The sequence below is a fragment of the Mus caroli genome, chromosome 19, assembly GCF_900094665.2.
Source record: "Mus caroli chromosome 19, CAROLI_EIJ_v1.1, whole genome shotgun sequence".
In the NCBI taxonomy this organism is placed as follows: Eukaryota; Metazoa; Chordata; class Mammalia; order Rodentia; family Muridae; genus Mus; species Mus caroli.
The window spans coordinates 25,900,283-25,924,120 of record NC_034588.1 but is presented as its reverse complement, the minus strand read 5'-3'; the positions used below and the strand labels follow the sequence as shown (position 1 = coordinate 25,924,120).

At 43.6% G+C, this 23,838-nt stretch overlaps 1 protein-coding gene across 1 annotated transcript in view; it reads right to left on the bottom strand.

Annotated features, from left to right (window-relative positions):
• Slc1a1 (solute carrier family 1 member 1) overlaps positions 1–23,838 on the bottom strand; it is a 79,343-nt gene that overhangs the window by 19,622 nt on the left and 35,883 nt on the right. Inside the window, exon 2 of the mRNA XM_021151606.2 lies at positions 14,489–14,629. Within this exon, the coding sequence (XP_021007265.1) occupies positions 14,489–14,629 (141 nt within the window). The remainder of the gene's footprint in view (positions 1–14,488; positions 14,630–23,838) is intronic.

The window sequence follows — 23,838 nt, the reverse complement described above, 5'->3', positions numbered from 1 at the left end:
TTTATAGTCAACTAAGGGAATGGTATTCACGGGATACACAATTGTGTGACATATGGCTGGACAATAATGTGTTTTATTGCTCTTTGTTGGATCTTTAGATTGTTTCTGAACCTAATAGAATAATAAACCATGGTAATTGATTATTCACCCTGCCTAGCAGGTCTCTTGTGTACCCTTCCCCCAGCCTTGAGTATGCTACATAGACCCACAACCTAGCTGGAGTCTCTGGCCTCACAGCATTTGCAATTTCCTATAGGAGCAGATTGCCCTTAGAGCTTGTTTTGCAACATAATCCAGCTGAAACAAAGGATGGAGTCTGTGGGCTCTCCCTATATAAATGCAGTGCTGAATATTAAACTTTGAGCCTTGGCTTCATCCTTCTCTTGCACTCCATCCTTTTTCCTTTCCAGCCCCACTTTCAGGTGTACCCAGTTTGTCCATGGCCACTAGACAGCTGCACTCTTTCATGATTTCCAAATTGTTCCTAAGTGGACAAATGGATTATACATGTCTGCTACTGTGAGATACTTCCAAAGTCTGACGGGAAGGATACAATGAGTTCCAAAGCACTGGAGAGTTAAGCGACTTAATGAACACACTGTTAAGATCCACTTTCAACCAGTCTTAGTTACCAATGAAATAACCACATATTGCCTAGTCTTAAGAGGTTTGTCTGAAAGGATGGCTGTATTGAAAGGAGAAGGCACCCATCTCTGTTAGAAACACATACCCTCTAGCAGAGACACACAAGTGGAGCCAATTGGTGTTCTCTAGCTGAGCTTCTGGGAGGGAGATGGGACAGATTGAGAAACTTTCCAGCAAGCTGTCATTTGGAGGTTTCAAATTCTCCCCTGCCTGATTTCCAAGCTGAGAATCCTATTTTAAGCCAAAGGAACACCATAGAAAGTGATTCTGCATTTTAACACGAGTCGTCCCAAGTGTGTGCGAAGCCTAGAGCTCAGGGCAGCAGGAGAAGGGAAGCGGTTGTCACAGGGCAACTTCAAAGGGAAGGCATTGATGCTGAGAGGCAGCAGGATGCATAGGCTGCTATGGGGGCATTCCTCACACCATGAGAGGCCTATCTAGGTTCTTAAGTGGCGGAGAGATTGTGCGCCTCATATTTCCTGGTATATCTAATATACAGGAAAACTCTACAAGGATGTCATTGCTGTTAGGATGACAGAATTTCTCACTCTAACCACTGTTCCTTTAAAAAAAGCTTTTATTGACTCTTTGTAATTTCACATCATGCACCCCAATTCCATTCATCCCCCCTGCCCTTTGGTAGCTGCCCTTCACCTGTGCACCCTTCCCCCAAAAGAAACAAACAAAATAATAAAACAAACTGCATTGGCTGGTTTTGTGTGTTAACTTGACACAAACTAGAGTTATTACAGAGAAGGGAGCCTCCCTTGAGGAAATGCCTCCATGAGATCCAGCTGTGGGGCATTTTCTCAATTAGTGATCAAGGGTGGGAGGCCACTGTGGGTGGTGCCATCCCTGGGTTGGTAGTCCTGGGTTCTATAAGAAAGCAAGCTGAGCAAGCCAGAGGAAGCAAGCCAGTAAGCAGCATCCCTCCATGTCCTCTGCATCAGCTCCTGCCTCCAAGTTCCTACCCTGTGTGAGTTCCTGTCCTGACTTCCTTTGGTGATGAACAGCAATGTGGAAGTGTAAGCTAAATAAACCCTTTCCTCCCCAACTTGCTCCTTGGTCATGTTTTGTGCAGGAATAGAAATCCTGACTAAGACACAAACCAACCAACCAACAACAACAAAAAAGCATCTTGCCATGGAAGCAAGGTGTGTCCCACAGTACACCCTGTTTCCCACACAACTTTACTTGCAAATGTTCGTTGCTTGAGTCATTGGTCTGATTTGAGGCCTCTGACTTCTACTACACCATCAATACTGGATCCTCACCAGGATTCCTCTCGTATCCTGTTGTTGCCCTGTGTCAGGGAGATCCTGCAGCTTTGGACCTTCAGGACTGGACCCTTTGTGTGCTTCAGCAGTTCATAGATGGGACAGATGTTAGAGTGGGTGAACTCAGAGCCCTGGATCTGGCCCCGGGTGGAAGCTGAGTTGGTCAGCCCACCGGCTGTCCGGCAACCGGCTTCACCAGGGCCAGCTCTCCTGTTTTGTCCAGGTGAGGGACAGGGACAATTCTCCTGCTCCCCAGTGCCTACACCATCAGGGCCAGCTCTACTATGCTGCCCAGGTGAGATGATGCAGAGCTCACTCTTCCGAGTGCTGCAGCCATGGGGGGTGGGGCCAGCTCACCTGCCTGGTACAGTTGGGCTGGGGAGGCACTAAATACTGTTCTTTAATCTGTGGACTGCCCGTCTGGAAGGTAGTATTTGAAGAGAAGGTCTCTGGTCTCTTCAGCACCCACCTAAGATGTTGTTAAGGGCCTGTTTACCCACTTCTAGGGCAAGACAACAACCCTCACATCCTAGAAGTCTAGTCTAGTCTCTTATTGGGTAGAAAAATGGAGATCGGTGTGCTGAGGGGAACTTACTGTAAGGCAAAAAAGCAGCAGTTGCAACAGTAAAAAACAACCAAAATACCTAAGATAGCCGAAGGTCACAATTCAAACATGAATGCTTTTGTTGTTATTAAAAATATCACTTGTGCTTTACAAGAGTTTCAATACAGTCCAGTCTCAAGCTTTGCTGTGCATATGGGGTTAAGTTAATTATCGCCAGGAAACTTTTATCTCCCAAATTGTGCTATGCTTAAATATGCCTAAAATACACTACTCTGGGACAGACAATTTGAACCAACATTAGCTACTGAGTTGTGTTGAACCAGGTTTCCTTCTTGGCCATCTGTGGTCTTTGCAGAACCGCCTCCCTACAATGCCCCCAGATGGGGTCATCTCATCCCTGGTTCCTCCCCTTTTCTCTGTTTCAGCTTCCCAGGGGTTCAGAGCCTCACCACCATGAGTTCAGAGCCTCAGCTTGGACTTCAGGACTCTGCTGGCAACAAAGGGCTTTTGAATCATGGAATTCATGGTGGAAATATCTTAAGACAGATACATCCAGACTAGGTGCAGCCACTCTTGTGCTCCCTTTGGAAGAAGAACTCTGGTTCCCATTCCTGTCATAGGCCTCAGCCAAAAGTCAACCATCCAACGTTTCTATATGGTTTATTCTCTACCATTGTAACATAAAAAAGAGAAGAAATCACAGCACCCAAACTCAGGCTTTTGGAAAACTTTTGGGGGGAACTTGGTGACTATTCTATATAGACAGAAGGGACATAGGGAAAATAACAATATCCTCAAAACTATTAGGGAAACAAAAACAGAATTTAATGATTATGAAATGTCTGTCTGAATCATATAAATTCCTCATATGTGTACAAGATGGCGGTGCTGGCTACAGACACAGTCTTGAGCAATGACCGCACATTGATCATGGATATCCTTTATCTCCCATTTTAACTCAGTGAGGTGGGCGTTATTGACCCGTTTTTATAGAGGATAAAACTTTGGCTCAGATGTGCTGAGCAGCATGCCGGCATACTATGTGCTAAGCAGCATGCCAACACACTATGTGCTAAGTAAGTGGTGAGCTGGGATCCCAGCTCCGGTTTGACCCCAAAGGCCATGTTCTTAGGCATCATGACACATCAGCTCTTTCCATGTGCTCTTAAATACCAGACCAGCATTGCACAGTGGTCCTTCCTGTGCTGTTGAAATTATCTGCATTTACATTATCCACTGAAGTAACCTCAAGCTACATCTGGCTATCGAGTACACGACAGGTGTCTAAGTGACAGAAGCATCGAATTAGAATTTTATACTTAATTGAAATTAATCTCTATTCAAATAACCATATGTGACCAATGGCCATCACATACACCGACAACACAGTGCAATCTTTACACATTACCAGACTGTTGAACATTAAGTGAGCATTTAGCCATGTCAAGAGAACAAACTTCAGACTCAACTCCATTAAGGAAACTCCTTGAAACCTCTTCTCCGTGCCATCACGGAGTTACATTCTCTAGCATACAGGTTCCCTACTATTTCAAATCCTGACCCCTTTTCTTCCTTAGATTGGCAATGCAGTGAATAAAGTTCTCTGCGAATGCTTGTACTCTGAGCTTTCCACGTGACAGGAAGAGTCACACTGTTATATGGAGGTCATCCCCAGCACCCACAGTTTGTTTCCAAGGTCCACTGGGTGAGCACTGCAGAGGTGAGCAGGCAAGCTCCTTAGAAAGGTCCTACACAAAGTGTCCTGGTTCAGTTCCCAGAGCAGCCAATGAAAATTTAAAAAGCCCACAAAAGATCATGTTTAGCCTCTTGGTAATTTCCACTCCCAGGGCATTTATTTACTATGGTTTAAACAGGCTAGATAGGTCTGTGGCAGGTTAGAAGGGTCTCCATACTGCTTAATAATGAGATGTTTCATGACGCCCTGGAGCAGAGCCCTCATAAAAGCTGGTGGTGTCACTAGGCAAAGGACGCCAGGACAGACATGCTAGAATGGGATAGAAGACAAGCCTAGATCACTCACTCCTCATGGCCAGAGACAGTTTTGAGGCTGTGGCCTGGAAACAGGGACAGAACTCAAGGTTGTCCTTAGAAGTTCAGGTCACCTGCTGGCTCTTTATTTTAGGAAAAAGGCATTTTCTTTATTTGCCTCTCAGGAGGAGGCTGTGAGGAGTGAGCTGGGGATGTTGGCATCCAGCCATTGGGGAATAATCATCAGAACTTTTTATAACAACACTACAAAGGAAGCAGGGTGGGCTAAACAATAGCAGGCTTTAAAAATAAACATCCTAGACAAGTGACTCCTCAGAGTCTCTGACGAAGCAGCCACCCACCTGAGAATGGAGTTTTCATGACAGTCTCTGTCCCATATAGTCAAGGTGTCAAGATGAACTCCAGGCATATGCTAATGCTTCAGGGTTCTGCATGGACACAAGTCAGTGTCACACAGGAGTTAGCCCACTCTGTGGGTGAGTCTAGCTCCGTCACCAGCCGAAAGGCTAGTTGAAGTAAGCATGGGCTTTGCTCCCAAACTCGATTTACTCAACACAGAGCACTTTAAAAGCCTGAATTCAACTGAAGGAGTTCAAGTTGATAGTGAGGAATACACCGACCAACGTGGGTTTGCACGGCCTGTATAGAGCTGGTGTCTACAACTGTGGCATCAGTGGTCGGTGACTTGTGTCTCTGAGTGACATAACACACTTCATAGGTATACTCACATCTGTCCCCCCTCCCTCCATCCTCCACTACATCATTAAGATACATCCTTTAAAACATCAAAAATGGCACACTCCAGTATAAGCTCCCAGTGGCATTGAAGATAAAATAGTAAATCCTTGCCCTGGAAGGTGAGACCCCACAGGCATCTCTCCAGCCTGCATGTGTGCCTGCTGGACTGAGTACATCACTCCCCTGGCCTTTTATTAAAAACTCAGGCCAAACTCCTCAAGGCTTCCACTCATTCCCTTCCTCCCTTGCTGCTTCTCCCCACTATTCATCTGGTTTTTAAGTACTTTCCTTGGGGTCCTTCTCTGATCTCCAGGTGTCCATGCATGGCATCACTTAAAAATAAAAATACATGGACTCACTAACATTTGACTTTTTCTCTAGGCTATAATCCCCATAAAGTTTCTCTCTCTCTCTCTCTCTCTCTCTCTCTCTCTCTCTCTCTCTCACACACACACACACACACACACACACACACACACACTGGTACGTGTTTTAGAAAGTGTGGTTGTCTACCCCAGCCTTCTGGGCAGCAGAATGTTCTAGAATGGAATTCATCGGTTCCAGGTGCTGCCCAGTGATTTATGTGATCTTGGGGAAAATGGTTTAATCTTGTTCCAAGCTCCGGTTTGGAGAGAGCTCTACAGATGGAGATAAGCCCCGCCCACTTTGCTACTTCATAGGGTTACAACAAGGAGTAAACAAACATGTTACCATTTTTAAACTGATGAAACAATTTTTCTATTCTCTAGAGAAAACAAAGCCGGGGACAATCACATCATTTTGTTAATCTAGGGCATTGGAGATCTCAGCTATCAAGATGAATACTTCTGGGACAGGAAAAGGCAGAGAGAACATCTATATGCTTCACCTGTGGCATCTATATTTCCTAAGAACACACATACAAAGAACTCCCTTAGAAAGGGTTGCAACATAACTACACTGCTCTGTGAAGTTAACAAAATAAACTCATCCTCAGATGGCATTAAAGAAGAGCTACTCTGTACCCCCATGCTGTCTGGCTCAAAGCCTATCAGGAAACAGGAAGTGGGGCCAGGGAGATGGTTCAATGGCTAAAGGGCTTGCTATGCAAGCCAAAGGACAGGAGTTTGGATCCTTAGCACTCACAGGAAAAGCTAAGTGTGTGATGGTACAGGTCTATAACCCAGAATGATGTAGGGAAGATAGCAGGACGCTGGGATCTTGCTGGTCAGCCAGTCTAGATGAAATGGGAAATTCCAAGTTCAGTTGTGGATCCTGTCTCCAAAAACACCTGTGTAAAATGATAGAGGAAGGCACCTAATATTGACCTGCGGACTCTCTATATACACAAATGTGCACATGCACACACATAGGAGATGATTCTTCAGCAAGACTAGTGCTAAGTTTTTGCAGCATCACAGAATATAATGGTGTCGGTGGTTGGGGCCAGCTATTCAGAAGACCCCACAAGCTCTTCTTAAGGCTTATCACTGAATGAATGCCTTCAACACAGTACAGAGGATCTGAAGAACTCAGCTGTTCTCTCTCAGGATCCACATAGATGCTTTTACAGCAACAGCTAGCACACAGCTCAGTGAGATATTTTTGTTTCATTAACACAATTGTATTTCCCCCTCTGCAGCTCAATACAGTTGGTAGCAAAGACTTCTAAGTAGAACTCATTCTATGCTAGTGAATGTTCCAAGCTGTGGACAGAGTCTCTTACTATTGGTTGCATTTCTTGAATGACAGCCTTCCTGTCTTCACATGTGGTTAACTGAATCCTATTACTGACCACCGCAATTTCTGGCCAATTCACGAACCTTCTAGAAACCTCTGACAGTTAATGAAAAGCACCAGGATATGTTTTGTTTTGTTGTTTTTTTTTTTTTTTTTTTTTTTTTTTTTTTTTTTTTTTTTTTTTTTTTTTTTTTTTTTTTTTTACAGCTGAGCATCAGCAATGTATCTAAGGTTTCAGAGTGGATGGCAGAATCCACGTTGAAAGCCAGGCAGTGTGGCTCCCACGTCTGACTCCCCTGCTAACCCACGAGGAGCTTGCTCCAAGTGTCCATTTGCAGAGACTACTGCATGTGGAAGTCACTGATGGAACTCTCTTCCTGACTCTGCAGGCTTGTCGGGGACCTTAGTGAATTATAGGGAGTCTTGTGTGCATTTTCCCACTATACTCCTCCCTCCCCCATGCTTCTAGAACTCTAGTTGAAGACTTACTTCTTTCTATCCTGAGTAACTATTGCTTCTTTCATTCCCTTCCATATGGAATTCCCTTCTCTTCTCTCTTGATTCCTAGCCTTCCCTCAAGATTCCTTCTTATACTGCCTTATTCCCACAAAGCACTTCGATAACTTCTTTTTCATTAGGCTAGGCCTTAACTTTATATATTGTGGATGTAGCACAGGGCCTGGCCAGCTGAAAACAGAATGAGTCAGTGGTCTTCTTGGTCCATAATTTTAGAACATTGGAGAGACTCTCTGCAGTATTATACTCTCCTTTGCAGGGGTTTCTTATAGTCAAACTTACACAGCTCTGAATCCTCCTAGCACAGACGGCCTGCTTACTTGTGCTTGATACTCTGGGGCTCAGTGTCTTAGGAAGAGACTGAAGTGGGGACATTTATCTGTCACTTGCTATTCTGTCACTGTACAAGTGGCATGCCTACAGAAGGGCTATGGCTTTTAGAGGATATGCCCCTTTCCTTGTGAGAAAAGCACTATGGGACTCAAACTAATAGAATAAATCCTCTCTTCAAAGCTACATCCTTGATCTCTGAGAGGTTTAGCTCATCTTTTTAAAGCTGCCCAGGCTCATTGCCGAGTTCCCAACCAAGGGTGGGAGAGGGAGAGGGGGACATTTAAAATGCAGGGAGAGCCTAGCGGCTCTGGGTGTTATTCATGGACTTTAGTGTGTTGGTCTACACCTTTGCCTTCTCCAACACAGGGCTTCCTTTCATGTGGAGAGCCGTGCCATGAGCAATCGCCATTACAAGATGGCGCTGGCTTCCACTGTGCCCAACTAGTAAACAAGCCTTGTGCGCAGGTGCAAGAGTGAATTCACGCCAAGTCACTGCCCATTTCGGGGTGTAGTAATGAGGTGATGGGCGAGCAACAAATCAGGTGCTGACACGCCACACTGAGGGCTATATAAGCAGCACCATTTTCCGGGTTCTGGGTCTTCCCTCCTGAAGAAGCAATAAAAGCTTTTGCTGCAGAAGAATCTGGTCGTGTGTGTTCTTGCTGGCGAGAACAATAGCTCGGGACACTTTCAGTCTCTAAATCATCTTGAAATAGTGATTTCATTAAAAAGCTGAGTGGAATACACTCCTGAAGTTCCAGGGAAAGCTCACAGGTTTGCTTTCCATCTGATGTTCTCACTTAAGCTCTCAGCCACCTGGGGTTACCAGCAGAGGCGTCTAGTGAATACCAAGTTGTACAACTAAGTGGCACACGCACCTTCAAATCTTCTTGTCAGCGTGGGAACACCCAGACCTGGTTACTGGGAGGCCTCGGTTCCGTGAACAGGGATGGCTGGAATCCACCCTCTTACAAGTGTGTGTTTGTTTTCTCGTTAGGTTTCATGCACTTGAGGTTATAATACACCTTTGGAGATTAAAACTGAGCAAATCTTGTCTGAGAGATGTGCCTGGCATGATTCTTTCCACTGGATATAAGATTGTTTCTAGAATATAGCAGACCATGAGTAAATGAATATGGAAAGTCTTATAAGAATGTAGACTTTGAGTCTGGTTAGTTTTGGCGGGTGAAAAATGCCTTTTCATTTTTAAGTTTTTTTTTTTTTAAATAACAAAGCTTGTATATTAAAAAGGATGCCTTCTCCAGACAAAACAACCTGATGTATCAGGTTTACAAAGAGTCAGTGTAGCCAGTGGGGTTCCTCAGATCCTTCAGCCTGGTCTGCTGTGTTCTCTTCCATCCTTTCCACATTACAGCATTTTTCAAGACATTAGCAGTTCTTTCTTTATACAGGGTCTTATGTAGCCCAAATTAGCTTCCAAATTAAGATGTTACTATGTGGCCAAGGCTGGCCTTAAATTTCTGATCCTCCTGCCTCTCCTCCCACGTGCTGGGGTTACAGGCTTGAGTTTCTACACCTGTCGTAAGGCCATATAGGGTCATATAGGCCTTCTTCTTTTTTTTTTTTTTTTCCTGGTTAAAGAGTAATGGGAAAGGAGAGGTTTCTTCTCATGGTGTGGGCCAAACCAGAAACATTGTGCAGTCCTAATGTAGAAGTTAGAGTAATGATCACTTTATAATATGTGGCAATATTTTTGAAATTCTCTGAGGTCCAAGTCAATGTAACCTGGAGAATCTCACAACAGATTCACACCCCATCTCTCAGCCAGTGCTATTCTGGCACTGCTGTTCTTTGACAAATGAAGGGCAGGCAGCTTGTATTGATGTCTAGTGTTTGGTGATAGGTCTTGCTCAGGAAATGAACTCAGTCCTGGAATTCACACACGGTGGCCTGGGGGAGGAAAGGGAGGGAGGGGCGGGGAGAAGACTGTTTTCTTGGCTTGGCATGAACTTGGGAGTGCCTTGAGCCATTTGCTGGGGATGTTTCCTGGCTTGCCATGTATGTATACTCTTGTGTGCAGCTGGCATTTGCAGGAAAGGATCTTCTCCCTGATCTGGAGGAAGAAACAATCACAGAAGCCAACATCAATCCAATCCACACTGGGCTGAACATTCTCCAGGATCCACTGGCTGGATATCCAACAACCCAGAAGGTACTCATGTTAAGTACTTTGACGGGGCTCACAGTGACCAACCCTTCAAGGTGACAAAGGAGGCCTTCTCTAAGGTGGATGGTCTCCAGTGACACAGATTACAGGAAGAGGACACACTTCCCAGGACAGGAAGTCTGTGAGGTGATGAAGTCTTTCCTTCTTTGAATCAGGAGTTGTGTGTTAGGCTGAGGTGTGCCATGTTGGAACGCTCTCACATGGAGGCAGCAGTTTCACTATCTTGGAGGCAGGCTGGCCAAGAAGTGGGGAGCCCCATTGAGGAGCACAGACACTAAAAAGCCCTTTTTGGGAGTGGCTGGATACTGGTCCTTGGCAACACTCTGCCCTTATCCAAGCTATGGAGAACTGTTGAGCCCCGTGATTGGATGGAGGAGTGAAGGGGGAGCTTTATTAGGATCAGTGTGTGGTGGCAGCCATAGCAGCCAGCAGGGGGCACAGCTGAGCCTAATGGAGCACAGCTACAACCTGGGTGGCAGCTAGGAACATCCAGGCAGCTGTGCCTTGGAATCTCAGAGTGGGATGGAAAAAGCTGATATTTTCTTGTGCTTGTGGGGGGAGGCTCCAGCCATCAGACTTAATGTATTGAAGAGACGCAACCCAGATAAAAACTGTGAGTCGTGTGGACCTGCTCCTGAGTTTTCCCAGAGCCACAAGTTCTCCGGCAGGTTCGTTTCTCCCCCAATTTTTCTGCTGGTTTGATAGAATTTGGCTTACAAACTGAAACTTTCAAAGGGCATAAGCACACATTTTCACCATGGCAGGAAGGTACTCTTCCTTCAGGATGTTAAATCATGGTGAAACTTTCTACTTTCTCTGCCCCCCAGTCTTGAAAAATTCAGTCACTATACCATGGCTCCCTCTTCCATTCTAAGGCAAATTTGAGATAATATGTCAGTTCATCTCTACATAGTTCCATATACATTTAGAAGATAAGGGCATTTTGTGTACATACCTGTGTATCATCGTCACCTCTTGACTACAATTTAATATCAAGTCTAAATTCAAACTTCCCTATTAAGTATGCTTTCCTAACCACACATCACCAAGAAGGATGCTTGATGTCAAAAAGAAAGGAAGAAAGAAAGAAAGAAAGAAAGAAAGAAAGAAAGAAAGAAGAAAAGAAAAGCAGCTATAAAATATGCATTTTCATTCCTCGGATACTTTGATGGCAGATTACATTTTAGTTTGGTTTGGTTTGGCTGTTGTTTTTCCTGCAGGAGGCTCACTCTATTAGCCTGGGGTTTGAGTCTTAGCGATTCTTCCATGTTCCAATGGGTTCCAATATTCCCAGAGAACTGGTTTAAGCCCACTCCAAACTCCCAGCTGCCCTGACACTACCTCCTGTTTCCCTGTCCACCCCTCCCTCTGTGTGTGTGTGTGTGTGTGTGTGTGTGTGTGTGTGTGTGTGTGTGTTCCTCCACCAGGGATGGTTTAGGGTATTGCCTTAGGATGCATACAGTGCTTGTATAAGAAGGACTGGCATGCCAGGGTAAAAGTAACATTGCTCTGTCAGGGAAAAGACCTGGGGCAGGAAAGGAAGCAGGGAACAGCAGAGGCAAAGCCTAAAGCACACAGAGAAGAGCCCGTCCAAGCTCTGGTTCCTTCTTAAACAACAGAAAATACAAAGCAAGACAAAGAAACATCTCAAAAACACTACACATTCCCCTCAAAAAACCCTGAAGAGAGCACAATGGGTCGGAGTTTTATTTCTATTCTCCTGGAAAGACTGTTAATCTTTGAGTTGTGGGCAAACACAATGTAATGGAGTCAGGGCTGTAACAATGTCTTTTGTGTTGCATGATTTGTTTCATTCTTCTGTTCTGTGTCAAACTGGGAACATTCTCACAGCATTCACATATGTATCCAACAGGCCTTTAACAGTTGCAGCATGCTACTTTGTATGTGTAACATGTATTCACACTGTTATCATCATTATAAATGTCTTATACCTGAGTCTGACACAGGTCTCTATGAATATAGTCTGTCAAGAACTACCAGATGGAAATGTCAGAACATGTTCCCTGCTGCCACCCAGAGTGTCTCTAAGTTGATATGGTAAGGAGAAGAATGGGTCTGCTTCCCCCGCCTTCCTGCAAACACTCTCCCCACTGACTTGACAATTAGAAACACAAGCGTGGCATGGACTCTCAGGCCTGCTTTTGCTCCTGTCCCTCAAATCTTTGACACATCATTGTTTCACATCAAAAGATTGAATAGTGTGTTTGCTCCTGGCTGTTGGTGAAGGCAAAGTGGATAGATACAGGCCAGAGCTATGGAATACAGTTGAGACAGAGCGGGGTTACTGATGGAATCCAAGAGCTATAAATTATTTCCCTACATAATTTGCAAGGCCAACCTACACACAAAAATTTCCAGACTTCATATAACTGATGAGTTATTTACTGCCAAGAATGATACTGTCCAAACACTATTCTAGAAGTAGTATATTCATACATATATTTTACCTGTCTTCTAAACCTTGGCTTACTATATGAACTTTGGATCTGCTGTTTATTCTGGATTAGATTTTTAAGATTTATTTATTTTTTTATGTATATGAGTACACGATTACTGTCTTCAGACACACCAGAAGAGGGCTTCTTCTGATCTCATTACAGATGGTTGTGAGCCACCATGTGGTTGCTGGGAATTGAACTCAGGACCTTTGGAAGAGCAGCCAGTGCTCTTAACTGCTGAGCCATCTTTTCAGCTCCTGATTTTTTTAATTTTCCCCATAAACCAAAAGAATCAAACTATGTCATACATCGCATGGCTTATAAGCTTTTATAGATGCATGCAAAGTATTTTCTCTCTCTCTCTCTCTCTGTCTCTACACACACACAAACACACACACACACACACACACACACACAGAGAGAGAGAGAGAGAGAGAGAGAGAGAGAGAGAGAAATGTGAATATGTTTGCTGAGAGAGAAGCCCAAGGCTTTATATTGTCTAAAAGAGAACAATATTTGATAGGGAGAAAATTCTAAGTTCTATGTGCAGTGCTTACAGGGACCAGGCAGAATGTTGGTGGCTTTGGTGTCCTCAAATGCATTCATGCCAGCTAAATTGAATAGCTGTCTCTTGCTCCAGGACACGATGTGGGGAAACAGAAGCCCAGTGTTTGCAGCTTTGATTTTTTTAATGCTGGAAATATGGATATTTATAAGAACTCTGCCAAACTTTAAATGCTTTCAATAATTTGAATAAGCAAGCATTATATGAGACAAATGATAGTTCTTCAGTTCTCCCACCCCTCAGGCTATTAGGCTTAAAAGAAAATGGTAATTTTAAACATAATTAAACTCATAAATAAAAGTAATTAGATGTTCTCTATAGGTTTCTAATAAACCAAGAATACCAAGACCACTTAAGAAGAATGGTCCCGGGGGCTCTGGTCTGACTGGATTTTGGCTCTTGAGAATAGGCAAACGTGACAGCTTTTCAGAAAATGATGAAGACAGCAAATCCTGACACCCCTATCCCCACCTCTAATATCAGGACTCAACAGACTGAGCCTTTGCCATAGCAGTGTAGAAGAGGGTTCTGGAAGGAGGACATGTCAAGACTCCTAATTGGATAGTTACATAAAACCTTCCCCTTTCAAGCCCATAACACTAGTGAGAAACATCATCATGCCACATTTTACCAAGTGCCAGAATTAAATCCGTGTAAAAAAAGCCCAGAAAGCACACAGCTGCATACCAACTCCACATACTTGGCATTAAACAACAAGTTTAATATCCACATAAGAATGTTTGTTGCTGTTTGAAGGAACTCTGCAATATAATGTTTGAAGGCAAAAAAAAAAAAAAAAAAAAAAAAAATCCAAATCTAACTGTACTGTGTAAGTGCAGATTTTAAAGTACTGGTCTTCTAGAGTGGGTTGCAAACCCCAGTGAAACCTTGCCCATAGCTCTTGGCAGCTGACACCGTGGCAGGTTTGCAGGGCATGTCTGTAGCTAATGTTGAGTTCTGTGGAGGAGTGGAAGTGGGTAAGGAGCCAGAAGGAGAGGCACCCTCAGGGTAGCTGCACAGAGGTTAGTGAGCAGGAGGGCAGGAGCTGGGAACCAAAGGAGCCAGCTACTGAAAAGGTGATCAAAATTGACAACCGAATTTTCCTGGAGGACACAAGCTGACATTTCCATGGCCAAATATGCATTTTCCCCCTTCTGTGCCCTAGATAGAGTTTTATTCATAATACATTTAAAAACAGCATCTTGCACACAAGGCATCACATGTCGGACAAATGTAGGTTTGGGCTGTGGTCAACAGTGCCGGAGAGACAGCGACACACTGCAGCAATGACACTTTGAGAATCCCACCACATTTCAAGTCAAGGAAATGTGCATTGCAAATGAGGGCTCTGTGCATGTGTGTGTGCACGCATGCTTATATGATGCATTCAATGCATTTTAATTTTTTCCATAATTAGTAAAGAGCAACCCTGGTCCTCACACACTCCTGAAATAATCAGAGAACACCAGGTACCTGTGATCATGCTGGATACGATCAGCGGCAAAATGACCAGCTTCAGCATCCTCATCAGAATTTCCCCAGGAAAAGCAAAGTAGAATTTATCCAGATTTGAGAGCTCGCTGTGTCCTCGAACCACGACTCCTAAGACAATTCCTAAGAAAAACGGGGAAGAGAGGGGAAATGTTTTCAGTTCTCTAGCACATAATTTAATGGACAAGTACTGCAGGATGCAAATTTCAAAGGCAAGGAAAAGCTGCTTAGACCATCCCTCTCAAACCTAGAAGTTTAGACGTACAGAATCCAAAAGGTAATGAATAGGAAGCATACATTAAAAAGTATAAGAAATAATATTCTTCACATGGAGGATTTTGTTTTCATTTCTTCCTCAGTTCGCTCTAGTATAACGACATATCATCAAAGACTACCATGGAAAAGAAAAGATTCATCATTGTCAGACCTCTTGCCCTTCTTGCCTCTGTTTTCTCACACACACACACACCCCTTTCCTTCTATACTGCTGAACAATAAGTCCAGGTGTCGCGCATGCTCAGTAAGTGCAGTTGTCACGCATGCTCAGTAAGTGCACTAACGCTCAGCCACATCCGCAGTCCTCACCCACACTCATTTTCTTTTGTACGTTCCTGTAACACTTTTCACAGGTCATCTTATACTTTACCCACAGGAGAGACTCTAAACGTATTTTATCGTTCATGTTATATTTGCATTTTTCTTATAAAATAAATTTTGGGGGCTGGAGAGATGGTTCAGTGGTTAAGAACATTTGCTGCTCTTGCAGAGGACCCAGGTTCTCTTCTCAGCACCCATGAGGAGTGCCTCTCAACTACCTGTAACTCCAATTTTGAGGGATATGACTTCATCTCATTTCTTCAGACACTGTGCATGCGCATGCGAGCACACGCGCGCGTGCACGCACGCACACACACACACACACACACACACACACACACACACACACTAAATAAACAAATCTTTTAAAAGATAAATTTTAATAATGTCAGCCGGGCATGGTGGCGCACGCCTTTAATCCTAGCACTTGGGAGGCAGAGGCAGGTGGATTTCTGAGTTCGAGGCCAGCCTGGTCTACAGAGTGAGTTCCAGGACAGCCAGGACTACACAGAGAAACCCTGTCTCGAAAAAAAAAAATTAATAAGGTCATCTCTGTTTGTGCAGTTTTTATCATTTTAATGGGAAGAAATAGCTTTTACTTTGTTTTTAGACAAGGTCTATCTGTATATCCCAGCTAGCTTCAACCCTGCCATCTTCCTGCCTTGCTGCTGAGACTATAGATGTGTATCCTCACATCTAACAAAGTCACTTTTACTCTGACAGGTGCCACGTTTTGGAGCACTGATGTTGGCTAATGCTTTTGATTATTCTAGTTACTTCTAAGAAACGACACTCTTAAATCTATCAAATCAAGAGTATATTTTAAAAGAATTATATTTTTATTTTTAATTATGTGTGCGTATCTGCTCTGCACATGGGGGGGGGGGGGGGGGGGGGGGGGGGGGGGGGGGGGGGGGGAGGTGGCTGACGGGAGGGTTGCACACACAGTGAAGTTATCTGTAGAGGCCAGAAGAGAGCAGCAGATCTCCAAGAGCTAGAGCCAGAGTTACAGGCTGTGGTGAGCTGCCCCATGTGGGTGCTGAGAATTGAACTCGGGTCCTCCGGAAAAGCAATAAATGCACTTATCTTCTGGGCCACCTCCCTAGCCTTAAGAGTTCATTTATGAAGCTTCTGACCCTGATTTCCTTATATTCTGAGCTGTGTAAATATGTAAACACAAGGACATGGGCATTATTAAGAAATCAGGTCCCCCAGGTTAAATGTAGACAGCGTCTCATGAAATTGCTCTACTTTGGGTGCCAATCATAAGCCCAGGTAGTGGCCTGAGTCGCCAGCTGAACTTCTCTAAGTCAGGGCTCCTATGCTCCTCTCTTTGGGTTCAATTAGTTTGCTGAAACAGATTGCAAAACTGAAGCAAACATTAAGGGTATTCTAGAGCACCGGGATGAATAGCCAGGGACTTGATATCACAGTCCCGTGAATGAGAGAAGGGTACAGAACTTCCTGGCCCTGTGGCATACTGCTTTCCAAAAACCCAATTTGTTCACTTCTCTGGAAGTGTTGGAACCTAAGCCTTTTGTTTTTAAGCTTCATTATACAGACATGATTGACTACATTATTGACTATTGGTTGATCAATCCGTTCCCCTCCCTAGGAATGAATGCCTTGAATTACAAGGTTTGTTGGTTCCCCTGGCAACTAAATGCATCCTCTGGCTAGGAAGGCCTCTCATTAATCTCATTAATCCAAGGATTTTATGTGTGTCCAGCAGCCCTGGATCCCCTACCTTGTGTGCTAAAGTTTCCGTGACCTACATGAATCTCAGTCTCAAAATATTGCATGGAAAACTCCAGAAATAAATCATAGGTTAGTTATAAATAACTGAAATGAAGAAAAGAAACAAGCAATGTCATAGATTCTTTGAAATCTTGCCTAAAGCTGTCTGTGTGAAAATCATCCACTCTTTGGAGGTCTAATTTAACAACGACTTTGATTGCTAAGACTCATAAAATATTAAGATTTTCATATTATCTTGTTCCAAATACTTCAGATAACATCTACCTGCTCTTCTTTCTCTTCCCTCAACACACACGTACCGAGTTTAAAATCAAGAGACAAATGAGCGGGGTGACTCTCATTTCTTTCATCCTGTGTCAGCTTGACAAGTGACATGTCAGTTGGAGGGGAAAAAAGACTAAATCACAGGAGATTCAAGGAGGATATCACTGAATGTGTAAATTCAGGAACTCAAATGGCCCAGTTAAGCCGGGCGTGGTGGCGCACGCCTTTAATCCCAGCACTCGGGAGGCAGAGGCAGGCGGATTTCTGAGTTCGAGGCCAACCTGGTCTACAAAGTGAGTGCCAGGACAGCCAGGGCTACACAGAGAAACCCTGTCTCAAAAAACCCAAAAAAAAAAAAAAAAATGGCCCAGTTAGTCACCATAGGGCAATGAAAAGGGAATTATAAGAACAAGCTGCATTCAGATGCAATCGTCCAGTCTTCACCCACATGGATGAACCCCAGAAGATGTGTTTTGAAGATCCATAACCTTAGCTAAACTCTATTCTTCTGCATCTGCTGCCTTGGTACATATTAGTATGCACATATTTTCCAAATTCTAGCTAAAGTTGCTGGCAGCTAATGGCTGGGCAGGGAGACAGGGGCCAGACTTTAGGATTCACAGACAAGGGGACCGAGGAAGGAACAAGCCGAAAAAGGAAAAGACCCAGGCTTGAGAGGCTACCGAAGACAGAATGCCGCCGGGCGGTGGTGGCGCAAGCCTTTAATCCCAGCACTCAGGAGGCAGAGGCAGGCGGATTTCTGAGTTCGAGGCCGGCCTGGTCTACAAAGTGAGTTCCAGGACGGCCAGGGCTACCCAGAGAAACCCTGTCTCGAAAAACAAACAACAACAAAAAAAAACAAACAAAACAAAACAAAACAAAAAAAGACAGAATACCAATCATGTAAGAGCTACGAAAGAGCAGCCCCAAGGTCTCCCACCCCTGATTGGGTCTGGGTAACAAAAATAAAATAGACCAGGCTATACAGCCAGGGCTATACAGAGAAGAAACCCTGTCTCGAAACCCCCCCCCCCCAAAAAAATAATAAAAAAAACAAAAATAAAATAGAGATTTTAGTAAGTAGTGACGCAGGAGTATCGGAGGAGAGGTGTTAACAACATAGAGGTTTGGGAGTGGCCCAGTCATTAAGCTGATTAGGACATATTAAATATAAGGCTGTGTGTGTGTGTGTCTTCCATTCAAGAACTCAGAACATTGGGGCAGGTAGCAAGGAACATGCACTACAGCCTGATGATTTGGGAGGTCTTAATCGATTTGGGAGGTCTTAATCATTTATTGCTACATAAAACAGAAGAGAACTGTATTCTAAGTCCAATGTAATTCATATGTTAAAAATTCGTGTTAGAGACTCATGAATAGTTAAGATATCAAATATTAAAAATATTTTAAATAAATTTAAAAGGCATGGCATCCTCATTTCTGGCTTGGTATGAATTGCCTGTGTTCACTTGTTTTGTAGAAACCATCAATCAAGTTGCTTTGGGTAAATTTTGGGCTTTTAATGGAAAAGGAATCTTGGTATATAAAAACAATCCTTCCCAAACAACTGCAAGGCAACCCCTAAGCGGCTCCAGAGGTAGATTGGAAAGAAAACTGAGAGAAGTTGAACAAGCTCAAATTCTAGCTCCACCACCTGTGAACTTTAACTTCCTGAATTTAGTGGCTTCCTTAGGCTGGAGCAACAGTTAGATTAGCGGACTGCAAAGAGCTCTTCTACTACCCAGGAGGCCGGGGTCTCACCTGAGCCTGATTTCCTTGCTTTAAAGTAAGATCATAGAATGCCAGCTCTAAGAAACCTTCCCATGCGGTCTCCAGCTCTTATGCTAACACACACACACACACACACACACACAGCCCACAAAGAATAGACACAGGGAGAAAGGCCTCAGCTAAGGATTCTTAAATGTGAAGACTCAAGTTTGAAGGAGAAGATACGCTTCATGGTCCATTATCTGGACTAATGATAGATCAGAAAATAAGAGGGGTGGTGGTGGTGGTAAGGGTTTGCAGCAGCAACAGCTCAGCCTATTGTTCTTCCTCTTCCAATTCCAGGGACTTCTACTTTCCACAGTTACAAAACTAACCTGGGATAGAAGCTGAATAGAAGCTGCATTGCACTGGGCTCAGACTTAGAAACAAAACAGCATTCCTTTGGAAGGATTTGACGGAAAGAGACCCTAAACACAGGCGTGCACATACCTATAATAGTTCACTAGTACATAAATTAATTTGAGCTAGAAATAAACATTACTGACAAAGGAAAATAATTACCACAGAATACTTACTGAGCCATATCATCACACTGAGCATTAATATAATGTGTATGTTTGTCCTTCCAGAGCTATTCTGAGAGGAACATTAGTGACAAGCATAGAAGGAGCTTTCATTATTGCAAGCTAACGAACACACAATATATGCAATAACACAAAGTATCCAGGGCCAGTTTTCTGTTTTGTCTTATATCACAGTGTGTCTGCATCTTTTCCTTATCTTTTCTTGCTCCTCAAGATCTGAGTGGCCACATGATTGCAAGCTCCTCACAGGAATTCTGGCTTAGAAACCAGATGTAAAGGTTTATAAAACTTTTATTTTGTTTTCAAGCCCTTAAGAACAAAACTATTGTGCCATCAATATTAATAAAGACACACTAGAAATAACGCAAGTCCAAAAATTCACACTCAAACTTCCCAACTCAAATATACAACAGGTAAGATTGTTCTCATTTTCCTATCCACCACTGTGGCTACCCACACACTCTTGTCTGTCACTACATCGAACACCTCAATTAAATTCTTTCTGACATGTCATCTCCTGTCATTTTTTTTCTGGCTCTATCATTAAAGGATATTTTCGGGCTATGATCGGGTGTGTATGGATATTTGTGTGTAGGGTGCATGTGGGCAGGTGCACATGTGTGTGAGGGTGCACATGTATATGCACGTGCATGTGAAGGCCAGAAGTCAGCCACCTGAGTCAATTCTCTGCACTGTCTAGCACCAGATTAACTCAGTCTGATTCCAGAAGAAGGATGATTTTGTTAATGATCTAATAGGTTTCTCTGCAGCAGAGGCTTGAACTCTGTAAACTTGTAGAGTCAGAAGTGGTCTCCTTCTGACACCACTGAGGGTTAAATAGTATCTCAATGTCTTCCTGACAAGGAAGACGATTCTGAACCGCAAGTCACAATTGATCCTGTGTCCCTGCCATAGCAAGTGGCTTAAGCTTTGCTTTCATTGCTTTGAAACTTAGTGGTCCATGCAGACCACAGACTAAATCCGTGACAATAAATCTTCACTGTCATCTTGACTAAATTTAAAATTATATACAAGACATGCCTTTCAGTTTGTCTGTGACGGTTTCTCCAGAAAGGTTCACTAGGATGCCGGGTCTGAGGTCCCATATTGAACAAATGGGGCAGGAGAAGGAGGAGGGAAGTAAGCTCAGCTCCACATTTCCCCTCTCTGCTTCCTCACTATGAATACAATGAGACCAAACACCTCACACCTCTACTTGGGCTGCAAGCCCTTCAACCACCAAGACCTCTGCTCCACTGGGGACTGTATCTTCAAACCGTGAGTTAAAGCAAACCCTTTCTCCCTTGAGTTCTTTCGTCAGGCATTTTGACATTATGAGAAAGTCAACTTACACAAGAGTTTTGATAATTCAGTTATCCAGACTTCTGATTATTTACAATATCCCATTGCCTGCCATACCAAATATTACAATTTTTCATCCTATGCAATTAAAAAGCAAGGGAAGTGGACCCTCTTCTTTGCAATGCCCACTTTCCTTTTTTCTCCCCTCCCCAAATTTCCTTGTACCAGCCCAAATAAAAATGCTGTGAATAAGAATTCCTGGAAAGAAACTGTCTACAAATACAGATGGATTAACACTTCAGTGATGTGGAGAAATGGTGTTAGTCCCAAAGATGCAAGGAGAAAGACCACTGACCAAATCATTATGGTCAAATATATTAAAGCAAGCAATTAATTAAAGCAAGTTTTTAAAACTTCATGTGCATGGGTTGTCTCTCCCTAAAAGCAGGGTTCAAGAGATCAGAATTGGATGTGAGGAAGACAAGGTTTTTATAGCTCTGGGGTAGGGAATTCCTAATGGGGGATTTGGCTGGCAAAAGAGGTGGGGTTACAGGAGCAGAACATGAGCACAGCAAGTTAGTCATAAAGACATTCTGAATCAAAGACAGAATTGCAAGGTGGTCATAGCGAGGTGGTCATAGCAACAGGCAGCCATAACAACATTTGGAAACAAAGACAGGATTGCAAGGTGGTCATTTTAATAATCTTTTGAAACAAAGACATGGTTGCAAGATAGTTTTTTTTTTTTTTTTGGAGTGGGGAAAAGTCCATTTATTATCATTATTTCTGTATTATGTCTGTTTCCTCTTTTTATTGTTGTACTTCTTGATCTCTATCTTTTTCTTTCTTTGATCTCTTAATCTATTGGTTCTCCTATTTTTCTTTTTTTTTTTCCTGTGAGATTTTTTTAAATTAGGTATTTTCCTCATTTACATTTCCAATGCTATCCCAAAAGTTCCCCATGCCCTTCCCCCAACCCCCCTAACCACCCACTCCCACTTTTTGGCCCTGGCGTTCCCCTGTACTGGGGCATATAAAGTTTGCAAGTCCAATGGGCCTCTCTTTCAAGTGATGGCCGACTGACTAGGTCATCTTTTGATACATATGCAGCTAGAGTCAAGAGCTCCGGGGTACTGGTTAGTTCATGTTGTTCCACCTATAGGGTTGGCAAGATAGTTTTAATAACCTTTTGAAACGAAGACATAGATGCCATTTCTGGAAGAGGCAGTACAGAACCATTTGTGCTTAAAGTTAGAGGTGGGGCATAGTCCAATCCTTTAATCATAAACAGGAATAAACCTAGTTTGTTTTTACTATAAAACTGCTTTTTAAGCCTAAGATGGAAGCAGACGAATTCATCTATTGGACTGTCGCAGGTCAAAATATTTTGATTTATTAGCATTTGGCTGTGTCTCCTGACACCCCTCCTCAAAAGCCTAAGTCTTCACTTTATGCAGTGACCTAGGCAATCCTTAGGCAAGTTTAGGAATTTTATGAGAGCCTGATGAGAAGCCCACCAAGGCAAGACAAGAAACACTTGTTCCCCCCTAGACCTCAAGAGGTGGAGGAAACATCACATAACTCGGAAACCCAACAACCCCACCCCATTCCGGGGTCAGAGGAACGTTCCTGGCTAGCCCCGGGAAGACACAGGAGGGATTGGTCACCAGGCTCACACAGGAGGGACCCAGGGTCTTCAGAACCTTCATTATTTCTATGACCTTGCAGAATAATTCCAGAGAACCAGTGGGAGAGGGAGGTCTCAGGGTGAATGCTGAGAAAGCTGACCCCCAAAGTATGGCATAAGCCTGACCAAAGGCACACATCTCCTGGCAAGCTTAGACGACTTTTCAGAAACAGTGTAAAAGGGTATGGAGATAGGAGGAAATGTGCAGCGGGAAGGGGTTGGGGGGAGGGATGGGCAGAGGACTGTTTCCATAAGAGAGGTGTTGGGCATACTGAGAACTGCCAAAAAGCCCTTTCCCCACATTCCAGAACCAGGTGCTCCCTCATGCCCCACCCCCACCTCACCTTCAATGACAGCATCAATGGCCTGGCAACACCATTACCACTATTGCCATATGTGCAAGCTAACCATCACGACTAAGCCTATCACTCCATCCTTGCTCAGAGGCAGACATTTTTCATCCCCCTCTCCCCAATAAATCTCTTGGATGATATCTGTTGTGTGGCATGATTTTTGTGGTATTCCCTGACCACCCAACCCCCGTCGCCATATCTCTTTAGATATCACAAGACCCTTTCAGGAGGAGACTAACTATTCCCCAGTGCCCCAGCTGGCTGTGTATGCTAGTCCTTGACTTCCAACTTGCAAACATTTAGGGGTAAGAAATAGGAAAGGATAACCTGGTTTTCCTGTTCCCTCTAACGGGGAACATTTACTGCCTCCAAATTGGTCTAACCTGTGAGTTTAACAAAGCACTGGGCAATGAAAGTTTTAAAAATCACGAATAGTCTGTTTGGTTTAAATGTAAAATTATCTGAAAAAAACTTATAAAAATGATAGTTTATAATATCAAGTTTTAGAAAATACTACTACCAATAAGTTAAAATGAGGTACTAAAATAAGAATTAATTTAAAATTAAAACTAATAATTATATCAAAACTAATAATTCTACAATCTTCCTTTGCCATCCCTTCATTAACTCCCACCTTGCAAGCTCACCTTAACTATTCTTTATTATTCCTCTGTCTTGAAGCCAGAAATCAGGTGAGGCTGTGTTCCTCCAGCATTCCTAAGGATTTGTGCTGAAATCCCTCTTCCAGCTTTGTTAGTGAGTTTTCCTGTTTGCCATTGCCTGTGCCACCAACAGAGTGGACACTTGTACCTGTCACGACTCTGCTCACTGTTTTTCTCAGGAACCTGAAAATCACCCGTAAACCTGACGATCACCCACATAAACGCGATCACCCACAAACCTGTGCCTGTTCTTTACCTTCTAGAAAGCAGCCTGAGGCACAGCAGAAAACTACATTCCACTCAGCTATAGAGGTGGAGGGGAGAGAGGGAGAGGGGGAGGGGGAGAGGGAGGGGGAGAGGGAGAGAGAGAGAGAGAGAGAGAGAGAGAGAGATC